The sequence below is a fragment of the Oncorhynchus kisutch genome, linkage group LG14 (genome assembly GCF_002021735.2).
Source record: "Oncorhynchus kisutch isolate 150728-3 linkage group LG14, Okis_V2, whole genome shotgun sequence".
Taxonomy (NCBI): domain Eukaryota; kingdom Metazoa; phylum Chordata; class Actinopteri; order Salmoniformes; family Salmonidae; genus Oncorhynchus; species Oncorhynchus kisutch.
In genome coordinates this window covers 55129192-55156489 of record NC_034187.2, presented here as the reverse complement: position 1 = coordinate 55156489, position 27298 = coordinate 55129192, and the positions used below count along the sequence as shown (strand labels likewise).

General features: G+C 45.1%; 1 protein-coding gene across 19 annotated transcripts; it reads left to right on the top strand.

Moving 5' to 3' along the window:
* Positions 1–282: 282 nt before the first annotated feature.
* LOC109903634 (chromodomain-helicase-DNA-binding protein 4) lies at positions 283–27014 on the top strand. 19 transcript variants are annotated; one of them, XM_031789387.1, is made up of 42 exons: positions 283–459; positions 935–1084; positions 3435–3541; positions 3825–4079; positions 4602–4720; positions 4874–5264; positions 5905–6052; positions 7882–8051; positions 8370–8600; positions 11003–11206; positions 11478–11686; positions 11990–12121; positions 12239–12338; positions 12596–12787; positions 13330–13530; positions 13667–13804; positions 14104–14225; positions 14386–14559; positions 14802–14943; positions 15097–15228; positions 15473–15590; positions 18232–18356; positions 18637–18729; positions 18950–19103; positions 19220–19240; positions 20354–20529; positions 21207–21396; positions 22387–22476; positions 22592–22692; positions 22911–23044; positions 23177–23321; positions 23459–23627; positions 23812–23871; positions 24057–24160; positions 24378–24609; positions 24728–24790; positions 24954–25109; positions 25282–25390; positions 25694–25826; positions 25995–26190; positions 26456–26625; positions 26724–27014. In XM_031789387.1, exons 2-42 carry the CDS (start codon positions 1021–1023, stop codon positions 26736–26738), a joined length of 5985 nt encoding a protein of 1994 aa, XP_031645247.1. In that variant the 5' UTR covers positions 283–459; positions 935–1020; the 3' UTR covers positions 26739–27014. The 19 variants fall into 19 exon arrangements, with proteins under 19 accessions (XP_031645247.1, XP_031645256.1, XP_031645252.1 ...); XM_031789396.1 differs by having other exon boundaries at positions 19217–19240; positions 21207–21384; positions 22601–22692; XM_031789392.1 differs by having other exon boundaries at positions 19217–19240; positions 21207–21384.
* The last annotated feature ends 284 nt before the right edge of the window (positions 27015–27298 follow it).

Genomic DNA, 27298 nt, shown 5'->3' with positions numbered 1-27298 from the left:
TTGCCATGTGACGTATTTTTTTCATCCCTCTCTTTTTGGAGTTATGCTTATTGTGGGATGTCAGTGACTGTGCTCATTATTATTATGGGATGTTGGGTAGGATGTGGGGGGGTGAGTGTTTCCATAGTAACGTTGGTTGCTAGGGGGGGAATGGAGGAATGGGGAAGAGACTGCATGTGAGGGAGGAGGGGGGTGGATTATTATGGTCTGTACATTGCAAGGTAACTATGCAGAGTGGGGGAGGGGTGAACGTGTGTGGGGTTATTATGGGATGTCTGCCCCCTGATCTCTTTGTGTGTGTGCGTGCGCGGGTGTTTAGTGCGAGAGAGGGAGACGTCGTGTGCAACATAAGAAAAAATACTGCATTTTAATTATTGGAACTAGCTAGTTATTGTAACCTAAAAAGAAAAACATACCGTTTCGTTGTTTCTGGTTTCAAACAGTGGAATCATTCAACTTGTGAGTAACGTTACTGTAGTTTGTTGCATTGTTTCTAAATGTATTTGTGACAGACCTTTTATTATCGAAATTAAACAAATTGAAGTTAGTCATTTATTGATAGTTATATTTTGGGATGATTAGGTGAATCGTGCTTCTGAACCTAGCCGGTGTGCGCTAACTAACCAAGTATGGGACGGAAAACTAGTAGCAAGCTAGCCGCACGATGATGGCATGTCAAATGGCTAGCTAGCTATATGTAGCTAGCGAGACTACGCATAGATTGAAATGCTGATAATCTTGAGTAGCCTAGTGCTGTTTGAAATAATTGACACCAGAAATTGTATTTTACCTACTGAGGCATTCCATGTATTTACATTGCTCAATAAACGAAACCAGTCAAGAATATTCACTTCTGTTTTCTTTTTGTCTCTTATTTCCACCTCCTTGCCGACCTGTACTCCTTGACTCCATGCTCGACCTGGACGGACTGAAGACTCGGACAGGACTCGGGAGGCAAAACGGATTTAAAAACTTTTTATTTAGCTAGTTAGCTAACTACATTTAAAGTTAGCTAACAGTATGTCTGGAAGCGAAGAAGATAGGGATGATTTTGGAGCCCCAGAGGATCGATCTCTAATGCATGGTAGTACCACTTCTAAAAATTAACGTTACATATTCATTACAATGAAATTGATTTATCAACGTTTGCTGTACTTTATGTAAATAATACAGGTAAATCGTATAACTAGGCCAAATATACAATTTATGTGTACTGTCAAAACGAACATTTTATGAATAGCTATTGTATCTAACTGGTAACGTTAAGCTAGTTGATGCTGGTTATGGTTAGCTAACTTGGCTGGTTATTATGGTTAGCTAACTTGGCTCTAGTTAGCTAGCAGCATTATCACAATTTATTATGTAGCTGGCCAACTAGTTATGGAAAAGTGTTTTAGCAAATTAAAGTAAGTTTCTGAAACTATGGATATCAGTCTAAGCTAAATGTTAGCTGGTTAACTGAGTGACTGTCTGGTTAACTAACTAGTTGGCCAGAAGCTAGCCTGGCAAGCTATCTGGCCGAAGCTAACTTAGCCTAGCTTGCGTGTGCTAACAATGCTAACGTTTGGTTTCAGTTGTTGGATTGTTTGCCTTTTTACATTTTATTTAGCAAAACGGCCATACCTAGGCAACTGGCACAACTTAAACTTTGAGCTACTAAAATCATGCCGACACACCGGCATATTCTTGCGGCCTAGCAAATATTACCGGTATTTTTACGTGCGGATGACAAGATGGAGCCAGCCAGTTAGCTTGAAAGATGGCAGATGACGACGGTGGTTTTCTCCTCCTCTATCGAGTGGTTGGTAGCGCAGCTTTGCGTGGTAGAAATAAATGCTGTCTATACAGTTCTGGAAAATGTTAACGGAATTTGACATATAGCTAGCTAACTATCGTACAATAGTTGGGGAAGTACAATAAAACTTTGTTTACACAACAACAACTGATTCGGATATGAAGGCAATGCATATCCCATTAGAATATTTGAGGGGGGGAGTTAAGGCGATGGAATTTTCTGATTTTTAAACACAACATGCGTCGCCAGGCCACCTTTTTAGATAGTAGCTAACTAATATAATTATTAAACCACTCGCATTCATTTACAGAAATCATCACCTTCAAATGCATGGATGATTTATTTTGGTAAATTCTATTAGCATAGCTAGTGATTTTTATTTTCTTTGCTTTCAAACCTCTCACATGTGGAAATCATTGACCATAACCCCACTCAAATAAAAAATAATTACTTGGAAGAGGCATCTTTTCCTATTTGTTTGTGGGAAATCACATTATGGATTTGGGCTAACTGGAATTGAACTTAATCAAGATAATAATGACATGGCATATAATTGGTCATCCAAGCCCCCCCCCCCCCATTTTGACCTACAGACGGCTTATCACATGTCAGACCGTTGCCACTTTGTCTTGATTTCAATGCCAACGGCCATTTGCTTAAATGTACCCTGAGTAATTACATAATAGGCTTTGAACTCCATTCCATATGACTTGGCAGCTACCAGGATTGCAAGGAATGGGGGATACCTAGGATATTGAATTGACAAGGGTAGTAGTACAGTTATGGGGGGGGGGGGGGGGTAGGTAGTAGTTGCAGCCTATTTGAAATCTAGCCAGCCATGTGACATGGTGGCGGTTCCATGGCGGCTCGGGCTCTGTTCTCCGAAACCATAATAGTACATTTTGTTCAATGGTATAATATCAGTAAGATAACATGACCTTTATGAATTATGAAGCATTTGTGTGTGTTTTTTTTTATGACATAAAAGCTGATGAAGAATCTCATAGAACAAAACATATAAGATCTCCTAAGCCTGTGTTTAACACAGACCTTGTTTTTGGTGTTTATCCAAAAACCCGTCAAAAACATCATTCATTCCCCCACAGGCTTTGTCCGACGAACCACGGCGAAGTTGGTGCCTACAAAAAGACACCATTGCGATTTCTCTCTCTTGCATTAGGGAAAGGGGGATACCTACTCAGTTGTGCAACTGAAATGTGTCTTCCACATTAAACCCAACTCCTCTGAATCAGAGGTGCAGAGGACTGCCTTAATCGACATCCATGTCTTCAGCCCCCAGGGAACAGTGGGTTAACTGTATCTCTCAGGGGCCGAATGACAGATTTTTACCCTGTAAGCTCGGGGATTTGATCCAGCAACCTTTCGGTTACTGGCCCAATGCTCCTACCTGCCGCCCCCATTAATGCACATGTTTATGGGTTAATTTGCAGTTATGTTTTCACTTTGCAAAGATGCAATCCAAAAGAAACTGCTCTTTTGTCATTTGAGTTTTAGGCCGTAGAATGGGAAGAAAAAAAACAATCAATGTTTTTGTCTTTGAATTTGAGAGAAAAACAGACATGCACACGTCTATATCCAGGGTCATGTGGTTAAGCTGTGTCTCTGACCTCCATTGCAGATGAGGAAGAGATGTCAGAGAATGAGGCCCCGAAGGTGAAGAAAAAGAAGAAGGCCAAAAAGAGCCGGGAGAACAAAAGCAGCAAGAGGCGAACCTCTCGCAGAGAGGTAGGCTACTGTGACATGACCATGTCTCTGTCATATGTGTACGTTGTTAGGATGCACCATGTCTTGTTTGTTGTTGGTCAATTGGCCCAAAATTTCAACCTTCAGCTCATAGACCGAGAAGGCAGGTAAAATACTCTACTGTATATTTTTACATCCTTTCCAGAGGAATTGTTCAGGGACCCCCATTGTCTCCGATCAGATAGTGCAGCGTTAGTCTTTCAGTGGAGGGACACGCCACCTGTCAGAAGACAGCTTACTCCTAACCCCCCTGTGTCCCCTCCAGGATGTGCCAATGAGCTCCCCCGAGCCCATGGAGACCCCCGAGGTAGACCGAGACGAAGAGCGAGCGGTTCCCCACTCGGACAGCGAGGGCAGCGACTACAACCCGGGGAAGAAGAAGAAGAAAAACAGGGGGGGCACTTCCAAGGAGAAGAAGAGGAGCAGCACCAGCGCTGACAGAAACGGCGGAGGAAAGGATAAGAGGAAGGACCCTGAACCTGAGGAAGAGGAGGATGAGGACGATGATGACGATAGCTCGGTAAGATTTAGTTTGAGGATGGAGAGCGTTTGAGGGGGTACGGTATTAAAGTTAACCAAACAATATTTAATTTAATTGTAATTATGCAACTTAAACCCATTTAATAGCTCCATAGAAAGGGATTGAATAAGCTACCTGTAGCTCTAGCTGTATATAAGAGTTGACAATACTACTATGTTGAGAGTAGACTACCATTAGGGTGCCTGGTAGAGGTAATTGCACTTATGTAATGACATACTATCACTGTGGCAGCATAGAACTACCTGCCATTGATCCTTTGTCAAGACAAACACTTTGCACATGGTATAACTGTATGCGGCATCAAATAACCATTAGTCGCCAATGCTGGCAGGAAAGTGCTTTGTCCAAAGCGGTGCGAGAGTAAACTTGTATATTTTTATTATACCTAGTAGCCACTCAGAGGGCAAGAAATATTCCCACCACAGTAGTCCAGGCAGTATGGAAAAGACTGGAAAATAACCACTTTTACCCAAACGTTCATATTGAATTTTTCCCATCTAGGAGCCTAAGACATCGTCCCAGCTCCTGGATGACTGGGGAATGGAGGACATTGACCACGTCTTCAGCGAAGAGGACTACCGCTCCCTCACCAACTACAAGGCCTTCAGCCAATATGTCCGGTAACAAGATTGTCCTTATCGACACTTGCGGCTTGAATAGTATATTAAGCTTTCTCTTTCTTACCCCCTTTAAACTTTTGCTCACTCAAATATTTCTCCTTTCTTCCCCTGATCTTGTCTTTTTTTGTCCTCATTACTCACCATCCTCCCCAGACCCCTCATTGCGGCCAAGAACCCCAAGATCGCAGTGTCCAAGATGATGATGGTACTGGGCGCCAAGTGGCGTGAGTTCAGCACCAACAACCCCCTGAGAGGCTCCGCCGCGGCCAACGCCGCCCTGGCTGCCGCCAACGTGTCTGCTGCCGTGGACAGCATGGTGGCGGAGGTCGCACCCCCTCCCGCACCCGCCCCGGTCGCCGAGCCTCAGCTACCGCCCGCCCCGCCTCTGAAAAAGGCCAAGACCAAAGAGGGCAAAGGTCCAAATGCTCGTAAGAAGTCCAAGCCGACCCCCAAGCCCGTAGAGAAGAAGAAGGTGGCTACAAAGAAGGTGGCCCCGCTCAAGATCAAGCTAGGAGGCTTCAACAGCAAGAGGAAACGCTCCTCAGTAAGTGCTTTCACTTTCTTTTTCTCTTCCTTCTCCTTTCTCAATCTCTCTCTACACGTCCCCCATTTGCAACCATGTCTTCCTCATTCTCTCTCCTTGGACCTGCTTAGTAGTGATGGAGGGGGGAAAATCGGAAGCTAAGTTCATTATTTTTGACGATGTATCGTTTTGACAATATCGCAATATTATTTTTGAGCTCGTTGGCTTTACCTGCACCAAAACGGCAGTATTTTTCCTTTATAGCTTTTTCTCTGTCTTCTCTTTAAATAGAGAGACAATTTTTCAGTACTTTTATGTCCATGACTGACCATAACTTATCTTTGCATGGCTCTCTTGTCCCTCCGCAGCAGACAATATGCAGCAATATGTTTGGAACATCGAATAACAATAAAATCACAGCATCGAGTCTCAATACATAGCATCGTGATAATCACAATACTTCGGTGCCGATATGATCTGTATCGTGATAATATTGTATTGTGAGGTCCCTGGCAATTCCCAGCATTACTGTTTCGTCACCTCTTTCTCGCTCATTTTGAGTCATCTTAGGTTGGCATAGAGGCCTTCAACCTAGAGAATAATTTCTCCTGAAAAAAATGTTTCTAACCCTTCTCTCTCACTCCCTCTGTGTTCCTATTAGAGTGAGGAAGATGAGCCCGACGTGGAGAGTGACTTTGACGATGCCAGCATGAACAGCGTGTCCGTGTCGGACGGCTCCAACAGCCGCAGCAGCCGCTCCAAGAAGCCCAAGAGCAAGCCCAAGAAGAAGAAGGGTCAGTACTCTGCAGGTGTGTGTGTCTCTCTTCCATGGCTGTGATACAGTATGTCTCAAGCCCAATAAAAAAAGTGCCGTCGAGTTTCTAGACTCCATAGCTGTAGTTTGTGCATGTCCAATTGGCCATGACTCAGTCAGTACCGCTCAGTCTTACTGAGTCACTAGAAGATTGTTTTCAGGAGGGCAGTATCCAGCATCATCTTCCTTTAAATAGTTTGACACCCGCTGACACATTCAGTAGACACGCTCTTCCATCAGAGCATTGATACACATCGGCTATGAGATTGAGATGCTTCCTAATTTCAATTGCGTATGAAGTACTCTCCAACTACAGTGAAAGGGAGAGACAAAAATTATGCGCAATTCCATAATGTTTAATTCTACAGCGCTTAATAAAATTATTAGTTTTTGTCATACATTCTGATTCAAATATGCGTTCCTGCTGTACATTCCTTACAATATGTAACAGCTAAAGCATTAGTGTTCCTGGTATTTCTGTAAGGGTGCTCGTCAAACAACAACATGTTAAAGAGGCATTCCTCTTTTGGGATGTAAAAATAGCTTCTCTTATCAAATTTTGTGCACAAATTTGTTTATAGCCCTGTTAGTGAGCATTTCTCCTTTACCAAGACAATCCATTCACCTGACAGGTGTAGCATATCAAAAAACTGATTAAACTGCTTGATCATTACACAGGTGCACCTTGTGCTGGGAACAATTAAAGAACACTCTAAAATGTGCAGTTCTGTCACACAACACAATGCCACAGATGTCTCAAGTTTTGAGGGAGCGTGCAATTGACATGTTGACTACAGGAATGTTCATGAGAGCTGTTGCCAGAGAATTTAATGTTCATTTCTCTACCGTAAGCCGCCTCAACCGGCCTTACAACCGCAGAGCATGTGTAACCACGTCAGCCCAGAATCTCCACATCCGGCTTCTTCAACTGTCGGATCGTCTGAGACCAGCCACCCGGACAGCTGATGAAACTGGGTTTGCACAACCTAAGAGTTTATGCACAAACTGTCAAACAGTCTCCGGGAAGCTCATCTATATCTTGACCTGACTGCAGTTTGGCATAGTAACCAACTTCAGTGGGTAAATGCTCGCCTTTGATGGCTGCTGGCACGCTGGAGAAGTATGCTCATCACGGCTGAATCCTGGTTTCAACTGTACCAGGCAGATGGTATACAGAGGGAATGGCGTTGTGTGGGCGAGTGGGTTGCTGATGTCAACTTTGTGAACAGAGAACCCCACCGGCACCATAGGGTAATGGTATGGGCAGGCATAAGTTACGGAATGCACAGAGCTACTATGACGATCCTGAGGCCCATTATTGTATGATAATGCACGGTCCCATGTCGCAAGGAACTGTACACAATTACAGGAAGCTGAAAATGTCCCAATTCTTTCATGGCCTGCATACTCAGTCAGACATGTGTCCCATTGAGCATGTTTGGGATGCTCTGGATTTACGTGTACGGCAGCGTGTTCCAGTTCCCGCCCATATCCAGCAACTTCGCACAGCCATTGACGAGTGGGATAGCATTGCACAGGCCAAATCAACAGCCTGATCAACTCTATGAGAATGAGATGTCGCACTGCATGAGGCAAATGGTGGTTACACCAGATACTAACTGGTTGTCTGTGACCAACATATGCATATCTGTATTCCCAGTCGTGTGAATTCCATAGATTAGGGCCTAATCAATGTATTTCAATTGGCTGATTTCCTTATATGAACTGTAAGTCAGTAAAATCTTTGACAGGGTTGCGTTTTCATATTTTTGTTTAGTTTGAATTGCTCTCACACACTTTTCTCCTCTTATTCCCTCTCTCCAGTCGAGGAGGATGGTGACGGCTATGAGACGGACCACCAGGACTACTGTGAGGTGTGCCAGCAGGGAGGGGAGATCATTCTGTGCGACACCTGTCCCAGGGCCTACCACATGGTGTGTCTGGACCCCGACATGGAGAACGCCCCAGAGGGCACCTGGAGCTGCCCACACTGTGTGAGTGACACCTTCCTAAGCTCTGTGGAGTAAGTGACCAGGGAAAGTGGTACTGGTTAGTCAACGAGAATGTCTGGCCAATTAGAGTGCTGACAAAAATCGGAGGAAATTGCAGAGAGTAGCGATGAACTATTCATATTGACCAGCATTGGTCAATGATCATAAACTACTAGCTAGTAGTACTATGGTATATGCTGGTAGTATTTGAACTCAAATTTCTCCAGTGAATAATTCTTTGCTCCCCTACCATTCAACCAGTTAACCTTTCCCTTTTCACTACTACCATTCACGTGAACCCCTTTCCTCCCCCATCCACAGGAGAAGGAGGGCAAGCAGTGGGAGGCGCGGGAGGATGGCTCAGAAGAAGAAGAGGAGGAGGTGGAGCCCGAGCCGGAGGAGGACGACCACCACATGGAGTTCTGCAGGGTGTGTAAGGACGGTGGCGAGCTGCTCTGCTGCGACTCCTGTCCCTCCTCCTACCACATCCACTGTCTCAATCCGCCCCTGCCTGAGATCCCCAACGGAGAGTGGATCTGCCCCCGCTGCACTGTGAGTGAACCAATGGGGTGGGACCCAGAGGGTGATTGACATGGGGCACAGACAGTTGTAGGGTGAAGTGAATTTGTGACCCACCGTCTCTTTTCAGTCTTGTGTACCAGAATTCAAAATGGAGTACAGACACTGAGCTTCAAAATGGCATTTCATACACTGTAGTTAGAGGAAACGTGGGGAAGTAATGCTGCTTATAGTCCCATTTTCGAGAGAAAAGGGCAGCAAACTTTTTCCCATTTTGCTGTGATTTTCACACTTGCTCTACATTAATCTTTTGAAAACATATTTAGAAAAAGAATACTTGCCAAAATCAACTCTCTGAACATTATCTCACCAAACTGCCCCATTTAGGAAACCAAAAAAAAATAATCATTTAAAAAAAGGGTATCTTTAAGGTAACCTTTCACATTGAACAGCTACAGTGCTGTTCTTTGTCTACACCCATGTAGCATCGTTCACACCCTCTAAAGCCTCAGATCGACCTATCCATCTCTTGACAAATTCACATTGGAACACACAAATGTGGCCATGTGCTAAAGCAGTGACTTAGTGCTACTTTAACTTCAAGTGGTAAAGGTAGTAGCCTACAATTTAGGTAACACATAAGGCTTAGGTGAAAACTATCTAGACCTAGGCCTATATCATCAGATCCTTTGAGTAACTTTGGTTCAGGTAATGTTATGATGTGAACAAAGGAATCTAGCCTGAGAGCATATTTCTGTCCTGCCTTTTGGAACAGGATATGTAATGTCCATGGCCTTTTCATTGCAAAAGTCCTGATGTTCTCAAAAATATGTTTGCTGGTTTGTGTCCAGTCTGGGGGATGCTTTCACATTTCTGGGAGGAAGGACGTCAACATTGCACAGCAGCTGAAACCTGGTTCCATCTGAGTGGAAGCTCCTTGGCTGCAACACCAGCTTCCAGACAATTCAAACTGTAAAGGAGGAAAGCAGAGAAAAATAGACATTAAAACCATGCGTACTAACATTCATTGACCCCCAAGTCCAAGCAATAAGCTCAAAGTACAAAGACAAAATACCTGAAGTGTTGCTTTGTCACCCTCAATCATCTCCTTGTACTGGTGGTGGAGAGAGAGCAGGTTTATGCTGAAAGTCAAATTCCAGAAAAAATAAGTTAAAATGTGAATGAATGTCCTATAGCTTGTTGTTGACTGCGACAACTGTACTACAATGCCCAGTACAAGCGTAACCTGCTTCCAGCCAACAATAGTAATTAGCTTGATTAGTTAGCACAATTACCAGTTGGCTAGATATAAATGGTATTCGTTAAGCAAGCCAGTTAGTTGAACATGCAAAAGAATTCCTCAATCTATAATCCAATAGCTAGCTAGTTATTTAGCTATCGTTTCATCCAATTTGCCATTTGTCCCTATAAAGTAACTTGGGGTTTGATTAGCATTCGCACCACAGTGGCTATTTTTGGTAGCTAATTTAGCTGGTTAAACATCAAACACAAAAGATTATCGTCATACATGCCTTAACACATCAGCAATCAACATTACTGTAAGCGCAGAAGGCAACTGCTGAGCTAACTGTCTTAATGTTGCTTCGTCCCGCAATGAGCCATCTGTAAACAATGGCTCGTTGCAGAACGAAGTAAGCCATAACTGCACATGTATGCAACTGTTTAGCTAGCTAGTACAAAAGCTAGCAATGAGCAACTTTTTGATACAGTTGAGACAGTAACGCATGTAGCTATATTTTGGCATTTTAACTGTAGACTCTTAACTGGTGTATGGAGAATGATTCACGGCAGACTGAATCACAGAATACAGAGCTGTGTGAATACCAGCATCTCTATTCAGGACTAGACTGGTATTGAAAGTTGCAGCTACACTTTGCATGTAGTCCATGAGTAAATCCAATGGATATTTCAAATATCCGCGGTAGCAGAGAGCAGGATGTGCCATTTTGAGTGACAAAAAATGTTTTTCTCGTGAATGGGACATTCAGCCCCTTGTTATATCAACCAATCATGTATAGGCAAAATTCAGCATTTTTTTGTTGTCTAAACAGCTTTGTGATTTCATATTTGTTTTATTTTTACAGATTACCTAGTGGTTTGTTATTAAGGCACATGAAAGTGCACATGTTCAAGAAGGCATTTCTGCAGAAGATCTATGCATGTTTTTTACATTAAAATGCCACTCCTGTGAAGTGCGACATACGGGTCACATTTGACTTCCCAAATTGAAACCTAGCCCCTACGGTCTTAGATAGTGAATGGGAAAACACAATGACTAAATGGTTGAATGCCATGTAACAATACCTATCTGTAGGCAAGGAGTTTTCACCATGTCATTATGATCCGTTGGTCATGAAAAGTGAATGTTTTAAATTCTTTTGACCTATTCATTGTATTTCCCCTCTTCTCGTCAGTGTCCACCAATGAAAGGCAAGGTGCAGAAGATTCTGACGTGGCGCTGGGGCGACCCCCCTCCACCCACGACCATCCCCCGCCCCCCAGACCTTCCGGCTGACCAGCCAGACCCCGCCCCTCTGGCCGGGCGCCCTGAGAGGGAGTTTTTCGCCAAGTGGAGCAACATGTCCTACTGGCACTGCTCCTGGGTGTCTGAGCTGCAGGTATGTACGCACATACACACGGGCATCAAAAAATACTTCCGCTACGCTGCTACTTTACAGGCAATCGTGCTCATACACAGCTACCCTCAGTTGGCTTGTTGCACATCTTCTTTTTCGTTTCTCAGTCGCACACTGAAACCAAAGCGTTCAAACAAAGACACTCTTCTTTCTCGCTCAAATTGATTAGAGAAGAGCTTTAATGTCACAACCACGTTTGGGAACACACACACACACACTTCTCCCTTTCACCCACTCTTTCCCATCTCCCCAGTTGGAGCTGCACTGTCAGGTGATGTTCAGGAACTACCAGAGGAAGAACGACATGGACGAGCCTCCTTCAATCGACTTTGGCGAGGGCGATGAGGAAAAGAGCACAAAGAGGAAGGCCAAGGACCCGCTCTACGCCAAGATGGAGGAGAAGTACTACCGCTTCGGCATCAAGATTGCTTGGATGATGATTCATCGCATCCTTAACCACAGGTCAGACCAGACTCAGACTGGCTCCTAAATGTGATTGAAATGTGTTTTAGTTTCATTGAGAGTTAACATTTCCAAAATAGCAGCAGATTTTTAGTTGCCAGGCCGATATAGTCGTGCACTTTGTAAATACTGTCTAGTCGGGAGTTTCCCTTCAATGGAATGTGTTTGTCAGGTGAAAGGTTTCTCCTCATGGTGCAAATCTGACATTGGTCAAAGTGATAATTTAAACCAATCCGTTGCGAATACCCACCAGATGTAATTTTCAATGTTGCTAACCAAGTTTTGCCTGTTTGTGCGCTGCAGTCAGGACAAGAAGAACAACATCCACTACCTCATCAAGTGGAAAGACCTCCCCTACGACCAGGCCACCTGGGAGGCCGAGGACATGGACATCCCCGAGTTCGACATCTTTAGACAGCAGTACTGGAACCACAGGTCACTAATGCATTATTGACCACCTTCTCTATATTGCGTAGATGAACTGGAGGAGTTTCTACTTTCACCCTTTGTCTGTTTCCGAGGCTAACCATATTCTCTATCTGTTTGTTTCAGGGAGCTAATGATGGGCGATGAGGGTAAACCAGGGAAGAAGATGAAGGTGAAAGGCAAGACGAAACGGTTGGACCGGCCTCCTGAGAACCCTGTCGTTGACGTAAGTGGAGTTGTAACTGTTATTGGAGTCTTATGTCTTTTTTTTTAATGAGAGATGGTTTCTCTTGATTTAAAAGATATTCCTGATCATAAATTGTTTCAGTATATTGCTGTGAAAATGGCCTTTTAGCCTCTTCTGCAGCTCTAAATTGTGCCGATCACATAAATCCCGTATGGTGCTTATTTACTGTATAGTGTGTCTTGGCATCAACAGTAATTCACTTCTCATTCTCCCCCCCCCCCCCCCCCCCTCTTCAGCCCACCATCAAGTTTGAGCGGCAGCCTGATTACCTAGACAGTACGGGGGGCAACCTGCACCCCTACCAGCTGGAGGGTCTCAACTGGCTGCGTTTCTCCTGGGCACAGGGCACAGACACTATCCTGGCTGACGAGATGGGTCTTGGCAAGACTGTGCAGACTGCCGTGTTCCTCTACTCACTCTACAAAGAGGTATGGGGTGAATGTGCATGTATTAGAGATAATAACTTTCAGTTTGAATTTTCAAATGTTAACTATAGCTTCTAACCTTTTATTTATTGATTAATGTCACTGTTTAAAAAATCAAGGCCAAAATGCGAAGTGGTAGCCATTAGTTAAAGAGAAACTGATTAGAAATGCCAACTTTGGCATATAGTTCCCTTGGCAGCCTTATAGACCAATACCAGCCCAGCCATTTTGTATAAATCAGGTGAAATCTGACGACATTAAGCTTGAGCTTTGTGTCAACCCTCTTGGGGGGTGATCACATGGAGACTACTGCCACCTATTGGTCGGAGTGTATAATGCAACCCCTTTGACAACACCATGTATTTACATTAGAATTATAGATGCATGAATGTTACATGAAAAATGATATTTCTTTATTAAATTAGCTGTGTATCGGTTGGTGTTGCATGGCATTTTTAACACCAAGGGTAGTGGGTTAGATTCCCACTGGGGCCACACATTAAAAAGATCATTTGTATGGAACTTTTTTTCTTTCCCCCTCACAGGGTCACTCCAAGGGCCCGTTCCTGGTGAGCGCCCCCCTATCCACCATCATTAACTGGGAGCGAGAGTTTGAGATGTGGGCCCCAGACATGTACGTGGTGACCTACGTAGGAGACAAGGACAGCAGAGCCGTCATTAGAGAGAATGAGTTCTCCTTCGAGAACAACGCCATCCGCGGAGGCAAGAGAGCTTCTAAGATGAAGGTGAGAAGGATAACTGATCAAATGTACTTGTTGAAGTAAGGAAGTACTTGCTTTGTCAATCTGCCACGATAAGCTCACTCCTTCAATGATATGCTGGTGTGTGTCACGTTTTTTAACCATCCCCGTGGCCTTGTAGAAAGACTCATCGGTGAAGTTCCATGTGCTGCTGACGTCGTATGAGTTGATCACCATCGACATGGCCATCCTAGGTTCCATAGATTGGGCCTGTCTGGTGGTCGATGAAGCCCACAGGCTCAAAAACAACCAGTCCAAGGTGAGAGATTAGAGTTGACGACTCCTATAACATGTCTATGGTGAGGCTTTAAAGAGCTTGTGCTAGGGAGGTAGTTTACCTGTTATGTGCAACATATTCCCTTACTCAAGAAAAATATCAATTTGGAAGTATAAGGGTATTGAGGCATCCCAAATAACATTTATCATAATTTGGATATCCTGATTTTTGTATTAAGTACAATGAAACTCCACCTAAACTTGTATGGCTGATGGTACCATTGAGAAATTCAAGTGTGCCTTTCTTTTGTTTAGTAACCGTTCTCTCTCTCTCCCGTCCAGTTCTTTAGGGTGCTGAACAACTATCCTCTCCAGCACAAGCTGCTACTGACCGGTACACCTCTACAGAACAACCTGGAAGAGTTGTTCCACCTCCTCAACTTCCTCACGCCAGAGAGATTCAGGTGTGTGTACACATTCTGACCACCCTCCAAACATTACTCCCCATACTTTCCCACTCAATCCCAACGACCACTTCACGTCACCTGTATCACACCCCGCACAACTTAGACCAGCTATTATAGAGTTAAACCTTTACTTACCTGCATCTTCCACTCTGTGTAGTAACCTGGAGGGCTTCCTGGAAGAGTTTGCTGACATCGCCAAAGAGGACCAGATCAAGAAGCTGCACGACATGCTGGGACCCCACATGCTCAGGAGGCTGAAGGCGGACGTCTTCAAACACATGCCCTCCAAGACGGAGCTCATCGTCAGGGTGGAGCTCAGCCCCATGCAGAAGTGAGTGAACGTGGGAAAGGAGGGATAGGATGTAGTGAAGAGGGTAAATTGAATGGTGGTAACCCACATTAATTGGCTAAAAGGTGATGTGATCAAATATATAGTTAGAATGATTAGTTATCTTCCCAAGACTACTTAGTTAAACACAATCTTCCCTCAGGATACTCAACTCATGAGAACCTTACAATATAATTGGACTGGGGAAGGGGTATTAAGTGTTTCTTATTGTCTCATCTTTTTAGGAAGTACTACAAATTCATCCTCACCCGTAACTTTGAGGCCCTGAACACACGAAGTGGTGGGAACCAAGTATCCCTTCTCAATGTGGTGATGGACCTCAAGAAGTGCTGCAATCACCCCTACCTCTTCCCTGTGGCAGCCATGGTACGACCCACATACCAATGTTGTTGACTGAGAATGGACCATGCTATTGTGATGGATAAGTGTGTGTGGGGGGGAGGGTTGTTTTAGATATAATATGCATTATGAAGCTCTTTTTAACTGAGGCTCTGACTCTTGATTGGTTCTCCCAAACAGGAAGCCCCAAAGATGCCCAATGGGATGTACGACGGCAGCGCCCTCACTAAGTCTGCCGGGAAACTGACTCTATTGCAGAAGATGATGAGGAAGCTGAAAGACGGAGGGCACAGAGTACTCATCTTCTCTCAAGTTAGTTACCCCAAACTCACATTTTAAATACTTTATTTGAATCCACAAATCGCATTACATCTTGAAGGATTCAACCATTTCAAAGATCTTGGAGACAGACACTTAAAGATACAAAAAGGACACAGACATACACACATGGACACTGCTTACCCTTGTAGATTATTTTATAGATTGACATTTATTTTGCCTCTCGTGCATCAACCCCATTTGTTTACTCACCGCCCATTCACTCCCTCTGTATTAGATGACCAAGATGCTTGACCTGCTGGAGGACTTCCTGGAGAACGAGGGCTACAAGTACGAGCGTATCGACGGCAGCATCACCGGGGGCATGAGACAGGAGGCCATCGACAGATTCAACGGTGAGGCTCACCCCACAGACTTCCTCATTCACACTCGACTATATCACTGTGTATACTGCAGTTTCAGAGTGAATATTATATAGTTGAGTCTGTAGGAGTATATATCCTATTGTTGTTTGATATCGAAAGTGATTGATGTAGATAATAGCTGATGTAAAAAAGCAGGGTTTTTTCTGGATCAAAGGGGGGCTTAGGTGGTGGTCGGTGCGGCTGAATTTGTTCCGGTCTCTGGGCAAGAAACAACCCCGTCTTGGTGGTGCAGATACATTTTTGTTGTTGTTTCCATTAAAAAATCTAATCAAATTTTTATTTGTCACATACACATGGTTAGCAGATCAAATTTGATTTGATTTTTATTTGTTACATACACATGGTTAGCAGATGTCAATGCGAGTGTAGCGAAATGCTTGTGCTTCTAGTTCTGACAATGCAGTAATAACCAACAAGTAATCTAGCTAACAATTCCAAATCTACTACCTTATAGACACAAGTGTAAGGGGATAAAGAATATGTACATAAAGATATATGAATGAGTGATGGTACAGAGCGGCATAGGCAAGATACAGTACATGGTATTGAGTGCAGTATATATGAGATGAGTATGTAAACAAAGTGGCATAGTTAAAGTGGCTAGTGATACATGTATTACATAAAGATGCAGTAGATGATATAGAGTACAGTATATACATATACATATGAGATGAGATGAATAATGTAGGGTATGTAAACATTATATTAGGTAGCATTGTTTAAAGTGGCTAGTGATATATTTTACATTTCCCATCAATTCCCATTATTAAAGTGGCTGGAGTTGAGTCAGTGTGTTGGCAGCAGCCACTCAATGTTAGTGGTGGCTGTTTAACAGTCTGATGGCCTTGAGATAGAAGCTGTTTTTCAGTCTCTCTGTCCCAGCTTTGATGCACCTGTACTGACCTCGCCTTCTGGATGATAGCGGGGTGAACAGGCAGTGGCTCGGGTGGTTGTTGTCCTTGATGACCTTTATGGCCTTCCTGTGACATCGGGTGGTGTAGGTGTCCTGGAGGGCAGGTAGTTTGCCCCCGGTAATGCGTTGTGCAGACCTCACTACCCTCTGGAGAACCTTACGGTTGTGGGCGGAGCAGTTGCCGTACCAGGCGGTGATACAGCACGACAGGATGCTCTCGATTGTGCATCTGTAGAAGTTTGTGAGCGCTTTTGGTGACAAGCCGAATTTCTTCAGCCTCCTGAGGTTGAAGAGGCGCTGCTGCGCCTTCTTCACGGTGCTGTCTGTGTGGGTGGACCAATTCAGTTTGTCTGTGATGTGTACGCCGAGGAACTTAAAACTTACTACCCTCTCCACTACTGTTCCATCGATGTGGATAGGGGGGGTGTTCCCTCTGCTGTTTCCTGAAGTCCACAATCATCTCCTTAGTTTTGTTGACTGCAATTTACTGCAATTATATATGTTTCTCCATGAGGCTGACATACTGACTCATCTCTAGCCACTTTAATCATGAACAAATTGATGTAAAAAATGTATCACTAGCCACTTTAAACAATGCCACTTTATATAATGTTTGCATACCCTACATTACTCATCTCATATGTATATACTGTACTCTATACCATCTACTGCATCTTGCCTATGCCGATCGCCCATCACGCATTCATGTATTTTTATGTACTTATTCTTATTCATTCCTTTAAACTTGTGTGTATAAGGTGGTAGTTGTGAAATTAGGTTAGATTACTTGTTAGATATTACTGCATGGTCGGATATGGTGCATGGTTGGTTATTACTGCATGGTCGGAACTAGAAGCACAAGCATTTCGCTACACTTGCATTAACATCTGCTAACCATGTGTATGTGACAATTTTTTTATAGATTTTTTGCTGTTGCCGTTTTAAAGCAAATTTCCTGCAATTCTATGCATCCTGAATTCATTGGGCCTATTGCAACCATGGACGGCCACTAGATTATCGCCATGGCCCGACAAACCGTTCTTGTGCTGATGTTGCTTCCAGAGGCAGTTTGGAACTCGGTAGTGAGTGTTGCAACCTAGAACAGACGACTTTTACGTGCTTTTGTTCTGTGAGCTTGTGTGGGCTACCATTTCACAGCTGAGCCGTTGTTGCTCCTAGACGTTTCCACTTCACAGTAACACAGGCCTGTGCAACTCCAGTCCCCGGGAGCCTGATTGGTGTCACACTTTTCCCCCATCCCTTGCAAACACACCTGATTTTAAACTAATAGCATATTTAACTGAAGATCATGATTAGTTAGAGTCGGGTGTGTTAGCTGGGGCAAACGTGTGACACCAATCAGGCCCCCGAGGACTGGAGTTGCCCAGGCCTGTGAATAAAGCACTTACAGTTGACCGGGGCAGTTCTAGCAGGGCAGAGATTTGACGAACTGACTTGTTGGAAAGGTGACATCCTATGACGGTGCCACGTTGAAAGTCACTGAGCTCTTCAGCAAGGACCATTCTACCGCAAATGTTTGTCTATGGAGATTGCATGGCATCCTGTGCTAGTTTTTGTACACCTGTATGCAAATAGCCAAATTCCCTAATTTGGAAGGGTGTCCACATACTTTTGTATCCATGTTTATGTATATGTTTAGTGATTTGGTCTGAGTGGTTGATCTGTTTTGTTCCTTAGCCCCGGGAGCGGTCCAGTTTGCCTTCCTGCTGTCGACGAGAGCTGGAGGTCTGGGTATCAACCTGGCCACCGCCGACACCGTCATCATCTACGACTCCGACTGGAACCCCCACAACGACATCCAGGTATCACACATGGAACCATCACACACAGGCCAATTCAAGTCCTATGGACTTAGAGAATTAGATTTTGTTTAAGCAATATGGTGAAACTTCCACCTAGCCGATCAGGGCAAGTGGAGCTATTCCATATTGCTTACGCCTATCCAATCAGATCTCCACGCGTGTTTAGCGGTCGATTTGGGATTGGGCCATTTACCGTTTCCTTGTCCTCCTCCATATCAACTTTATTAAGGTGGTTGCAAGGATGAAAGGTTCATACAGTTTCTCTGTCTCCTCATCTCAGGCGTTCAGCAGAGCTCACCGTATCGGACAGAACAAGAAGGTGATGATCTACCGCTTCGTCACGAAGGCCTCTGTGGAAGAGAGGATCACTCAGGTAAACAGGCTGTCCCCTCTCCCGCAACATCACAATGACCTATTCACAACGTAACACAACATCTGTATCATAGAAATGATACTTTCTTGATGGATCCAATGAATGTTGTGTGTGTGAAACAGAGCCTTGTCTGTCAGCTCTACTCATTTAATTTCTATGGCCTAAATGGGCTGAAAGAAAGTGCAGGCATTGAAACGTCCCATGTTCCCTCCCTCACCAGGTTGCCAAGAAGAAGATGATGTTGACCCACCTGGTGGTGCGTCCTGGTCTGGGCTCCAAGACGGGCTCCATGTCCAAACAGGAGCTGGACGACATCCTCAAGTTCGGCACGGAGGAGCTGTTCAAGGACGAGCTTGGAAAGGGGGACAAAGAAGGTAAACATGGAGGGATGATGGATGGAGTGGATAGTTGTTCATCTGTCAAATCACCAGTCAGTTGGCTTGCAAGTGAGCAAACAAAATGTTGTTGTTTTTTTACCTGCCCACAGCAGGTTACTGGAAGCGTGTTGCAGGTGAACAGAAAACGAGCAAAGGCCAGCAGATACGAACAGTCAAATAAGCTGATAGTTTGTTGTTTATTACTTATTAGTGCTTATTAGGTGAAATGTTCAACATTACTATCATGTTTATAACGCGTTCAGTGTAACGTTTTATTAACTGGGTGGTTTGAACCCTGAATGCTGATTGGCTGACAGCTGTGGTATATCAGACCGCGTACCACAGTTATGACAAAACATTTATTTTTACTGCTCTAATTATGTTGGTAACCAGTTTATAATAACAATAAGGCACCTTCAGGGTTTGTGATATATGGCCAATATACCACGGCTAAGGACTGTGTCCAGGCACTTTGCGTTGCGTCATGCATAAGAACAGCCCTTAGCCGTGGTATATTGGCCATATATCACACCTCAGGCTTTTGCTTAATTATACCATGGCATTGTTAAATACTTGTTTCTGATTGGCTTGAAGGGCATTCTTGAGCATGCATATTTTCCCAATAACGCACAGTAGAATTCAATGGCTATAGTTAATGTTTTGACATGTTTTGAGCTGCTTTTGAAAGAAAAAGTTTAATTGAAAACATTGGCATTGTTGAATTCGATTTTCATAATGTCAAGCTAGGACTGATGGTTTGGTTAGCTAAACTAGCATGTCTGTTTGGTAACCACGGCAACTACAGTAGCTATCTAGTAAACCTGCTAGCTACTTCAGTGGATGTTGAACACATTTCTACCTGCAAATGTGTTCAATTATAGCCATGGTATAAAAGGGATCTTCAACCCGGGGCTCTATGCGTCATTCATTATTTTCCCTAGAACGCATAGCCCCTCGTTGATTATCCCTCACATCGGGGTTTTCCCAAACTCTGTCCTGGGGCCCCCCACTGGGGGCACGTTTTTGGTTTTTGTGCCATTACTCCACAGCTGCTTCAAATGATCAAAGCTTAATGAGTTGTTTATTTGAATCAGCTGTGTATTTGCTAGGGCTAAAACCAAAACATGCACCGAGGAGGGGGGGCAGGACCGAGTTTGGGGAAACCCTGCCTTACATGATCATGTTTAGAACGTGTGCTGATGTTTTTAGATGGAGCTTGTCCATAATGTAATTGTGATGTCCCCCAGGTGAGAACAAGGAGGAGGACAGCCAGGTGATCCACTACGATGACATGGCGGTGGACAGGCTGCTGGACAGGAACCAGGAGTCCGAAACCCCGGAGGAAACGGAGATCGGGAGCATGAATGAGTACCTCGGCTCCTTCAAGGTGGCCCAGTACGTGGTCAAGGACGAGGAGGAGGCGGTAAGCGTGTTTGTTGGACATATATGCCACTTAGCAGGCTATTTAGGTCCAATTTGACATTTTTAGAAGGTTGACTCATATGTGTCTTTGTTGTAGCCCAGACGCATGTGTGTGTGTCTAATTTGACACAGTCACCCAAGTCATAGACTGATCTCTGCTACCCCGCGGCAAGCCGGTACCGGAACACCAAGTCAAAGTTAAAAAAATATAAATAAATAAAATATTTAAAAAGGGCCCCTTAACAGCTTCTACCCCCAAGCCATAAGACTGCTGAACAATTCATCAGATGGCCACCTGGACTATTTACATTGACCCCCCCCCCCCCCCCCCTTTGTTTTTACACTGCTGCTACTCTCTGTTTATTATCTATGCATAGTCGCTATACCACGACCAATATGTACAAATGACCTTGACTAACCCCCCCCGCACACACCCCTGTAATAGCCTCGTTATTGTTTTTTATTGTTACTTTTATGAAATGTTTTACTTTAGTTTATTTGGTAAATATTTTCTGAACTCTTTTTGAACTCCATTGTTATGGGCTTGTAAGTAAGCATTTCACAGTCGGGTCCACACCTATCGTATTCGGCGCGTGTGACAAATATAATTTTTGATTTGATCAATGAATCACCTTTTGTCTCACTCACTCCTATTCCTTCGCTATTGGCCCCCCTCAGGAGGAGGAAGTACAGAGGGAGATCATCAAGCAGGAGGAGAGTGTCGACCCAGACTACTGGGAGAAGCTGCTCAGGCACCACTATGAGCAGCAGCAGGAGGACCTGGCCCGCAACCTGGGCAAGGGCAAGCGCATCCGCAAGCAGGTCAACTACAACGACGGCTCCCAGGAGGACCGAGGTAGTAGACGGGGTAACAACAACAAGCGCCGACGCCATTATTTACTTACATGTTTTTGTGTGTGTGTGTGTGTCCCTTTGTGGATGTGTGCAAGGGGAGGCATGCAGTGTGTAGGAGCATGGAGGTATGTACCTGTGTGAGCGTCTCCGGTGAAGCTTTAGTAACAAGAGTGGTGTCCGGGGCTGGTTTGAATATTCTTTACCTCCTGCATGAGACATGCCTCTCTGTCACAGTCGTGTTGGAAATTTAGAATTTTCATCCAATTTGCATTACCTCACCACTCCAGCCAGGCTCTGTGTCAAACCTCAGAAGGCCTGGTAAATCTTCACATACGTTAGGGATCTTCTATTCCCAACAACAATCCAAACTGTTCAGGATTACATATGATGAGCAGATATGTTCAAGTCCTTTTATGTTGGATTGACCGCTTTCCTTAATTAACTTTTGACACCTGAATACAATGCATTGCAATGGTGTGGACTACTTTACCCACAATGCAATGTAAGGGCACCATGATCTCAGGCTCCTCACCAAGAGGAAGAAAATGCCGGCACCCGCCCCACAAACTGTACTCTTTTATTCTAGTCCCCTAAGAGATAGAAGTTGGCGTGTGTCACTGAATTGGGGTTGTGTGTGTGTTGTGCTTACTTGGTTTGTGTTTATTGTACCCCTTCCCACTTGAGTTGGGAACCGGTGCCTTTTTCCTTGCCTGCTAACTATAGACATACTAGCTTAACCAAAGTCCCACATGTGGTTTGTCAGCTACTCCTACTTGGGCACTGCGTGTATTGTGTGTAGGCAAGTTGAGACATCACCCCATATCTGTGACGGTGGTTTCCTGCTAGATCTCTGTACTTGGTCTGTTTGTCAACCTTTCACTCAGTCCATTTCCTTGTAGAATCTTCTCCCCCCTCTTTAAATGTTCATATATTTTTTAAAGAAGTTCAAAGACGTTTCTGGACTGTGTACTGAAATTGCTCCCCGTGTCTTTCTGTCTCCAAGCAGATTGGCAGGATGACCAATCGGACAACAACTCTGACTACTCTGTGGCCTCCGAGGAGGGTGACGAGGACTTTGATGAGCGGGCAGAAGGTAAGAGAGAGTGTGTGGACAGAGATGGTGTCCCTGTCAGTGGGGTTTACAAGAGTGCTTGTGTGTGGTTTGTGAAGCTTAAGAGAATAACTTTTCATGTTTTTCCTTTTTTCTGGCGGTGCAGCCAACTCTCGCAGACCCAACAGGAAAGGCATGCGGGGCGACAGGGACAAGCCACTGCCCCCCTTGCTGGCCAGAGTGGGAGGCAACATTGAGGTCAGCTGTCAATGTCCATCAATCACTGCACTCTGAACCAATGCTCTGCGTGATTCTGAATGTGTTTGCAATTTAGGTTATCTACAGATGGGCCTACCCACCTCGTGCCTCTGACATTCAATTGGCTTGGCTAGAAATAGAGGTTGTGGGTCGATCTGTAAGACTACCTGTGTCAGGGTTAGTGTTAACTCGACACTAACCCTGCCTCTGGTGTTCAGGTGTTGGGCTTCAACGTTCGCCAGAGGAAGGCCTTCCTGAATGCAGTGATGCGTTATGGGATGCCTCCCCAGGATGCATTCACCACCCAGTGGCTGGTCAGAGACCTGCGCGGGAAAGCTGAGAAAGAGTTCAAGTAAGTAACTAACATGTTATAGTGTAAATAAAAATGGTAATGCCCTGATATTTGTTGAATTTGTCCTCTCTTTTTTTTGTATTATTTTTACATCGGATCCACTCATCTCGCTTCCTTCTTGGTCTCTCTCAGGGCGTATGTCTCGCTCTTCATGAGGCACCTGTGCGAACCCGGCGCAGACGGAGCCGAGACCTTCGCCGACGGCGTCCCACGCGAAGGGTTGTCGCGGCAACACGTCCTCACCCGCATCGGCGTGATGTCACTCATCCGTAAGAAGGTAAAGCCCAGTTCCTGTTTGGGATAACTGTCATACTTTTAAAGTCAAAGTCTTAATGGTATACTGGTCTCATGATCGTATACGGCCCTGTGTTTCATTATCTGTCCTGGCTGTGTTCTGACCATGTTTTGGACCAGGTCCAGGAGTTTGAGCACGTCAACGGCCAGTGGTCCATGCCCTGGATGATGGAGCTGGAGGAGAGTAAAAAGGCTGCGGCCGCTGCAGCTGGAGCCCACCCCGACTCCCCAGGGAAGACCCCCTCCACGGGCACGCCTGCAGACACACAGCCCAACACACCCGCCACAGGTACAGACCGCTACGCCCTCTTCCACGACCCTCTCCTTGATCCCTGCTCTTCCTGCATTCCTTATGAATCCATCTTTCTCTGCTGTGTTGACCTATGGCCTGCAACCCCCCCACTTCTGCAAGTAGACCCTCCTGCGATAATGCTTTTAACCCCTGGTCTCCTCTGTGTGCTCGCCCTCCCCAGCCCCCAAAACTCCCTCCACAGGCACACCCGCAGACACGCAACCCAACACGCCCGCCCCAGGTAAACCAACTGCCCCCACCTCCACACTCACTCACTGTTCCAGGACTCTGACCCATGCGCTGCTGCTATGCTGGTTTTAGTGAAACCACCCTAGAATAAGAGTCCTTGGTGTGTAAAATGTGTAACTGTCAATCAATGCTTAGAGGTGTGGAAGGTGGATTAAAGCGGATGATCTGTTGGTTTAGCAGACGATTCTTCAAGGACTGAGGACGCCGTGAAGGATGGCGAGAAAGAAGAGAAGAAAGACCGTGAGGGGGAGAAGGAGTCCGGAAAGACGGAAGACCCAGAGGTAAAGAATTTGATCTACATTGGTCAATAGACTGGGTGGCTTTGGTTGTTATCCATTGCCCTATTCTAATGTATCATACTTGTACATGGGGGATTGATACTACAGTATATCATTGTTGTGAAGTCGGAGATGGAACTCCTTTTCCAGAATGGTTGTGGTTATACTTAGTTCTCTGTGCTTCAGGCTCTAATAAATCCAGCTCTTTCCCCTCTTTCAGATAATTGCGATCCCTGATGAGGATGAGAAGGCCCCTTCCCCTGAACAGAAAGCAAAGGAGAAAGAGGAAGAGGAGCCCATGGAAACAGACGAGCCTACCAACGGAGAGGCGGAAAAGAAGGATGGAGAGACTGCGGAGAAGAGTGCCGAGGGAGGAGAGGGGACCAAGTCTCCAGCAGCGGAGGAAAAGACGGACGTGTCGGAGGTCAAATCTGAAGATTCTGAGGCCAAAGGTGAACTTTTCTGTCAATGTCATAATATAATATGGCTCAGTACTAGTTTTCCCATAGTACCATTTCTATTACACTTGTTTGCTAATGTCTCCCCCTCTTTCTCTTCATGGATTTGCAGCAGAAGATAAGAAAGAGAAGACCGAAGAGATGGACACCACTCCTGCCTCGGAGGAAAAGAAAGGTAGCTCGTCCATCTGCTCTTGTTTTGTCCCTTGTCGATCAACAAACTGCAGTAAGAACATACTGTAGGTTCGGTTCCTTGGTTGATGTTTGTCAATGTTTCTGCTTCACGCCATTCTCTCTTTGGCCCCATTTTTATTTGTTCTATCTCGTTCTGTCTGCAGAGCAAAAGGAGGAGAAGGATGGAGTGAAGGTGGAGGAGCCGGCCAAGCTGCAGAACGGGGACAGTGTGAAGGAGGGAGTGGCGGCCGGAGTCAGTGAGGAGAAGAAGAAAGCGAAGACGAGATTCATGTTTAACATCGCCGACGGAGGATTCACAGGTAAGAGGACTGGAGAGTGTCGAGGGGACACGCACGCCCAGATCTCAACTCCATCTCAACTGAGTTTTGGTTGGTTTCATACATGGTTATGTGCTACTCGTGGACTAAACTGCATTTTCAATAGTCTCAATTGTTACAGGGAAGCACTAACAATCTCTTCTCTCTCCTACAGAGCTGCACTCCTTGTGGCAGAACGAGGAGAGGGCCGCCACCGTCACCAAGAAGACCAATGAGATCTGGCACCGTCGCCACGACTACTGGCTGCTTGCTGGCATAATACAGTATCCTTTTATACTAGGCTGCTCACTGTGGCTCTTTGCAAACAAACATTAGGACAGCGCATTCCAACGGACAGAACTCAATGATTTACTGTCAATTCTTTCTCTTAAACATTTGACCGGTACAACCCCCGTCATTGGATTATTACCTCCAGGGTGGACTGCCTGTAGCATGATCTGAACATATCTATGAACTATGACCAGTTTCAAGTATTAGTGAACGGTCACATACATTAGGCCATTATTGGTCATAACACAAACAGTGGGGCTTGTTTTGTTTTTCCCCTTGACTCTGGCGCCCCCTAGACACGGCTACGCGCGCTGGCAGGACATCCAGAACGATGTGAAGTACGCCATCCTCAACGAGCCCTTCAAGGCTGAGATGAACCGAGGCAACTTCCTAGAGATTAAAAACAAGTTTCTGGCCAGGAGGTTTAAGGTATAAAGTCCTTTATTAGCCATTTATACTTTTATGAGCGTCATTTCTAAGCCAACTCTTCTAGTACAGTTTTGTTAGCAGTTCTCATTTTCACTCTTATAATATACAGGTTTGTTGTGCTCTGTGTACTTTCCTTCCCCATCTCCTCTCCTCCTTCCCTCCCACTAGCTGCTGGAGCAGGCCTTGGTGATCGAGGAGCAGCTGCGCCGGGCGGCCTACCTCAACATGTCAGAGGACCCTTCCCATCCCTCCATGGCCCTCAACACGCGCTTCAGCGAGGTGGAGTGTCTGGCCGAGTCCCACCAACACCTCAGCAAGGAGTCCATGTCGGGGAACAAGCCCGCCAATGCCGTCCTGCACAAAGGTAGCTAGCCAGCTTGCACTCGCCTAGTACGTCTGGGTCGAGTTCGTTAGGATGGTACCTTCCCATTTTTCATTTGGTTTCTGACAGTTTTTTTTTGCCCCGGCCGTTTTGTGCCTACTGAACGTGACCCTGTGCAAAGGAATGGGAAGGATAGTCTCTCTGCTGACAACAGACCATAATACGTTATCAACCTAAAGTACCTTGAGGCTTAGTTGAAGATTTAAGTTGGCAAGCACTTCCAGGTTCTCACTCTTTTCCCTCTCAGTGCTAAAACAGCTGGAGGAGCTTCTCAGTGACATGAAGGCAGATGTCACCCGTCTCCCGGCAACCATCGCCCGGATACCCCCCGTCGCAGTGAGACTCCAGATGTCCGAGAGGAACATCCTGAGCCGCCTGGCCAGCAGAGGCCCCGAACCACAACCTCAACAACAGCAGGTAAGCTCTCAGCCCAAAGAGAGGTGTGTGTGTGTGTGTATTCTGTTCACGAGTCTTGTCACACTTTGTACTGTGGTTGTTCCTTTCTCCTGCTTCAGATGTCGCAGCAGTAGCCTGGCTTAGGCCCCCCCCCCCCCGAACCCCATCACCTCTACATTCCTGATCGGCACAGCAGAAGATGACGCGCCCAAGCTTGAAACCATGGCTCTTTACATATATATACATACATACATATATATATATATATGGACTTGCAGCGTTTCTACAGGCTGACTCCTGGACACTGTGGAAATGATAGCTATTTTATTTTTTTTGTTTTTTGACTTAATATTATTGATATGTTTTTTTGGGACCTAAATAAAAATGTAATAAAGGATTGTTTATTTTTATCACGAGATTGGGGGGGGGTCAATTGTATTTGTCACATGTGCCCCGACTACTACAGGTGTGGTAGACCTTACTGTGAAATGCTTACTTAAAAGCCCTTAACTAAAAATGACGTTTTAAGAACATGTTTACAAAATTACAAAAACTAATGTAAGACAATAATGAGGCTATCTACAGGGGGTACCAGTACCACGTTAATGTGCAGGGGTACAGTCAAGGTCATTTGTACATGTAGGTAGGGGTAAAGTGACTGCATAGATAGTGAACAGCGTATGTGTGTGTGTAA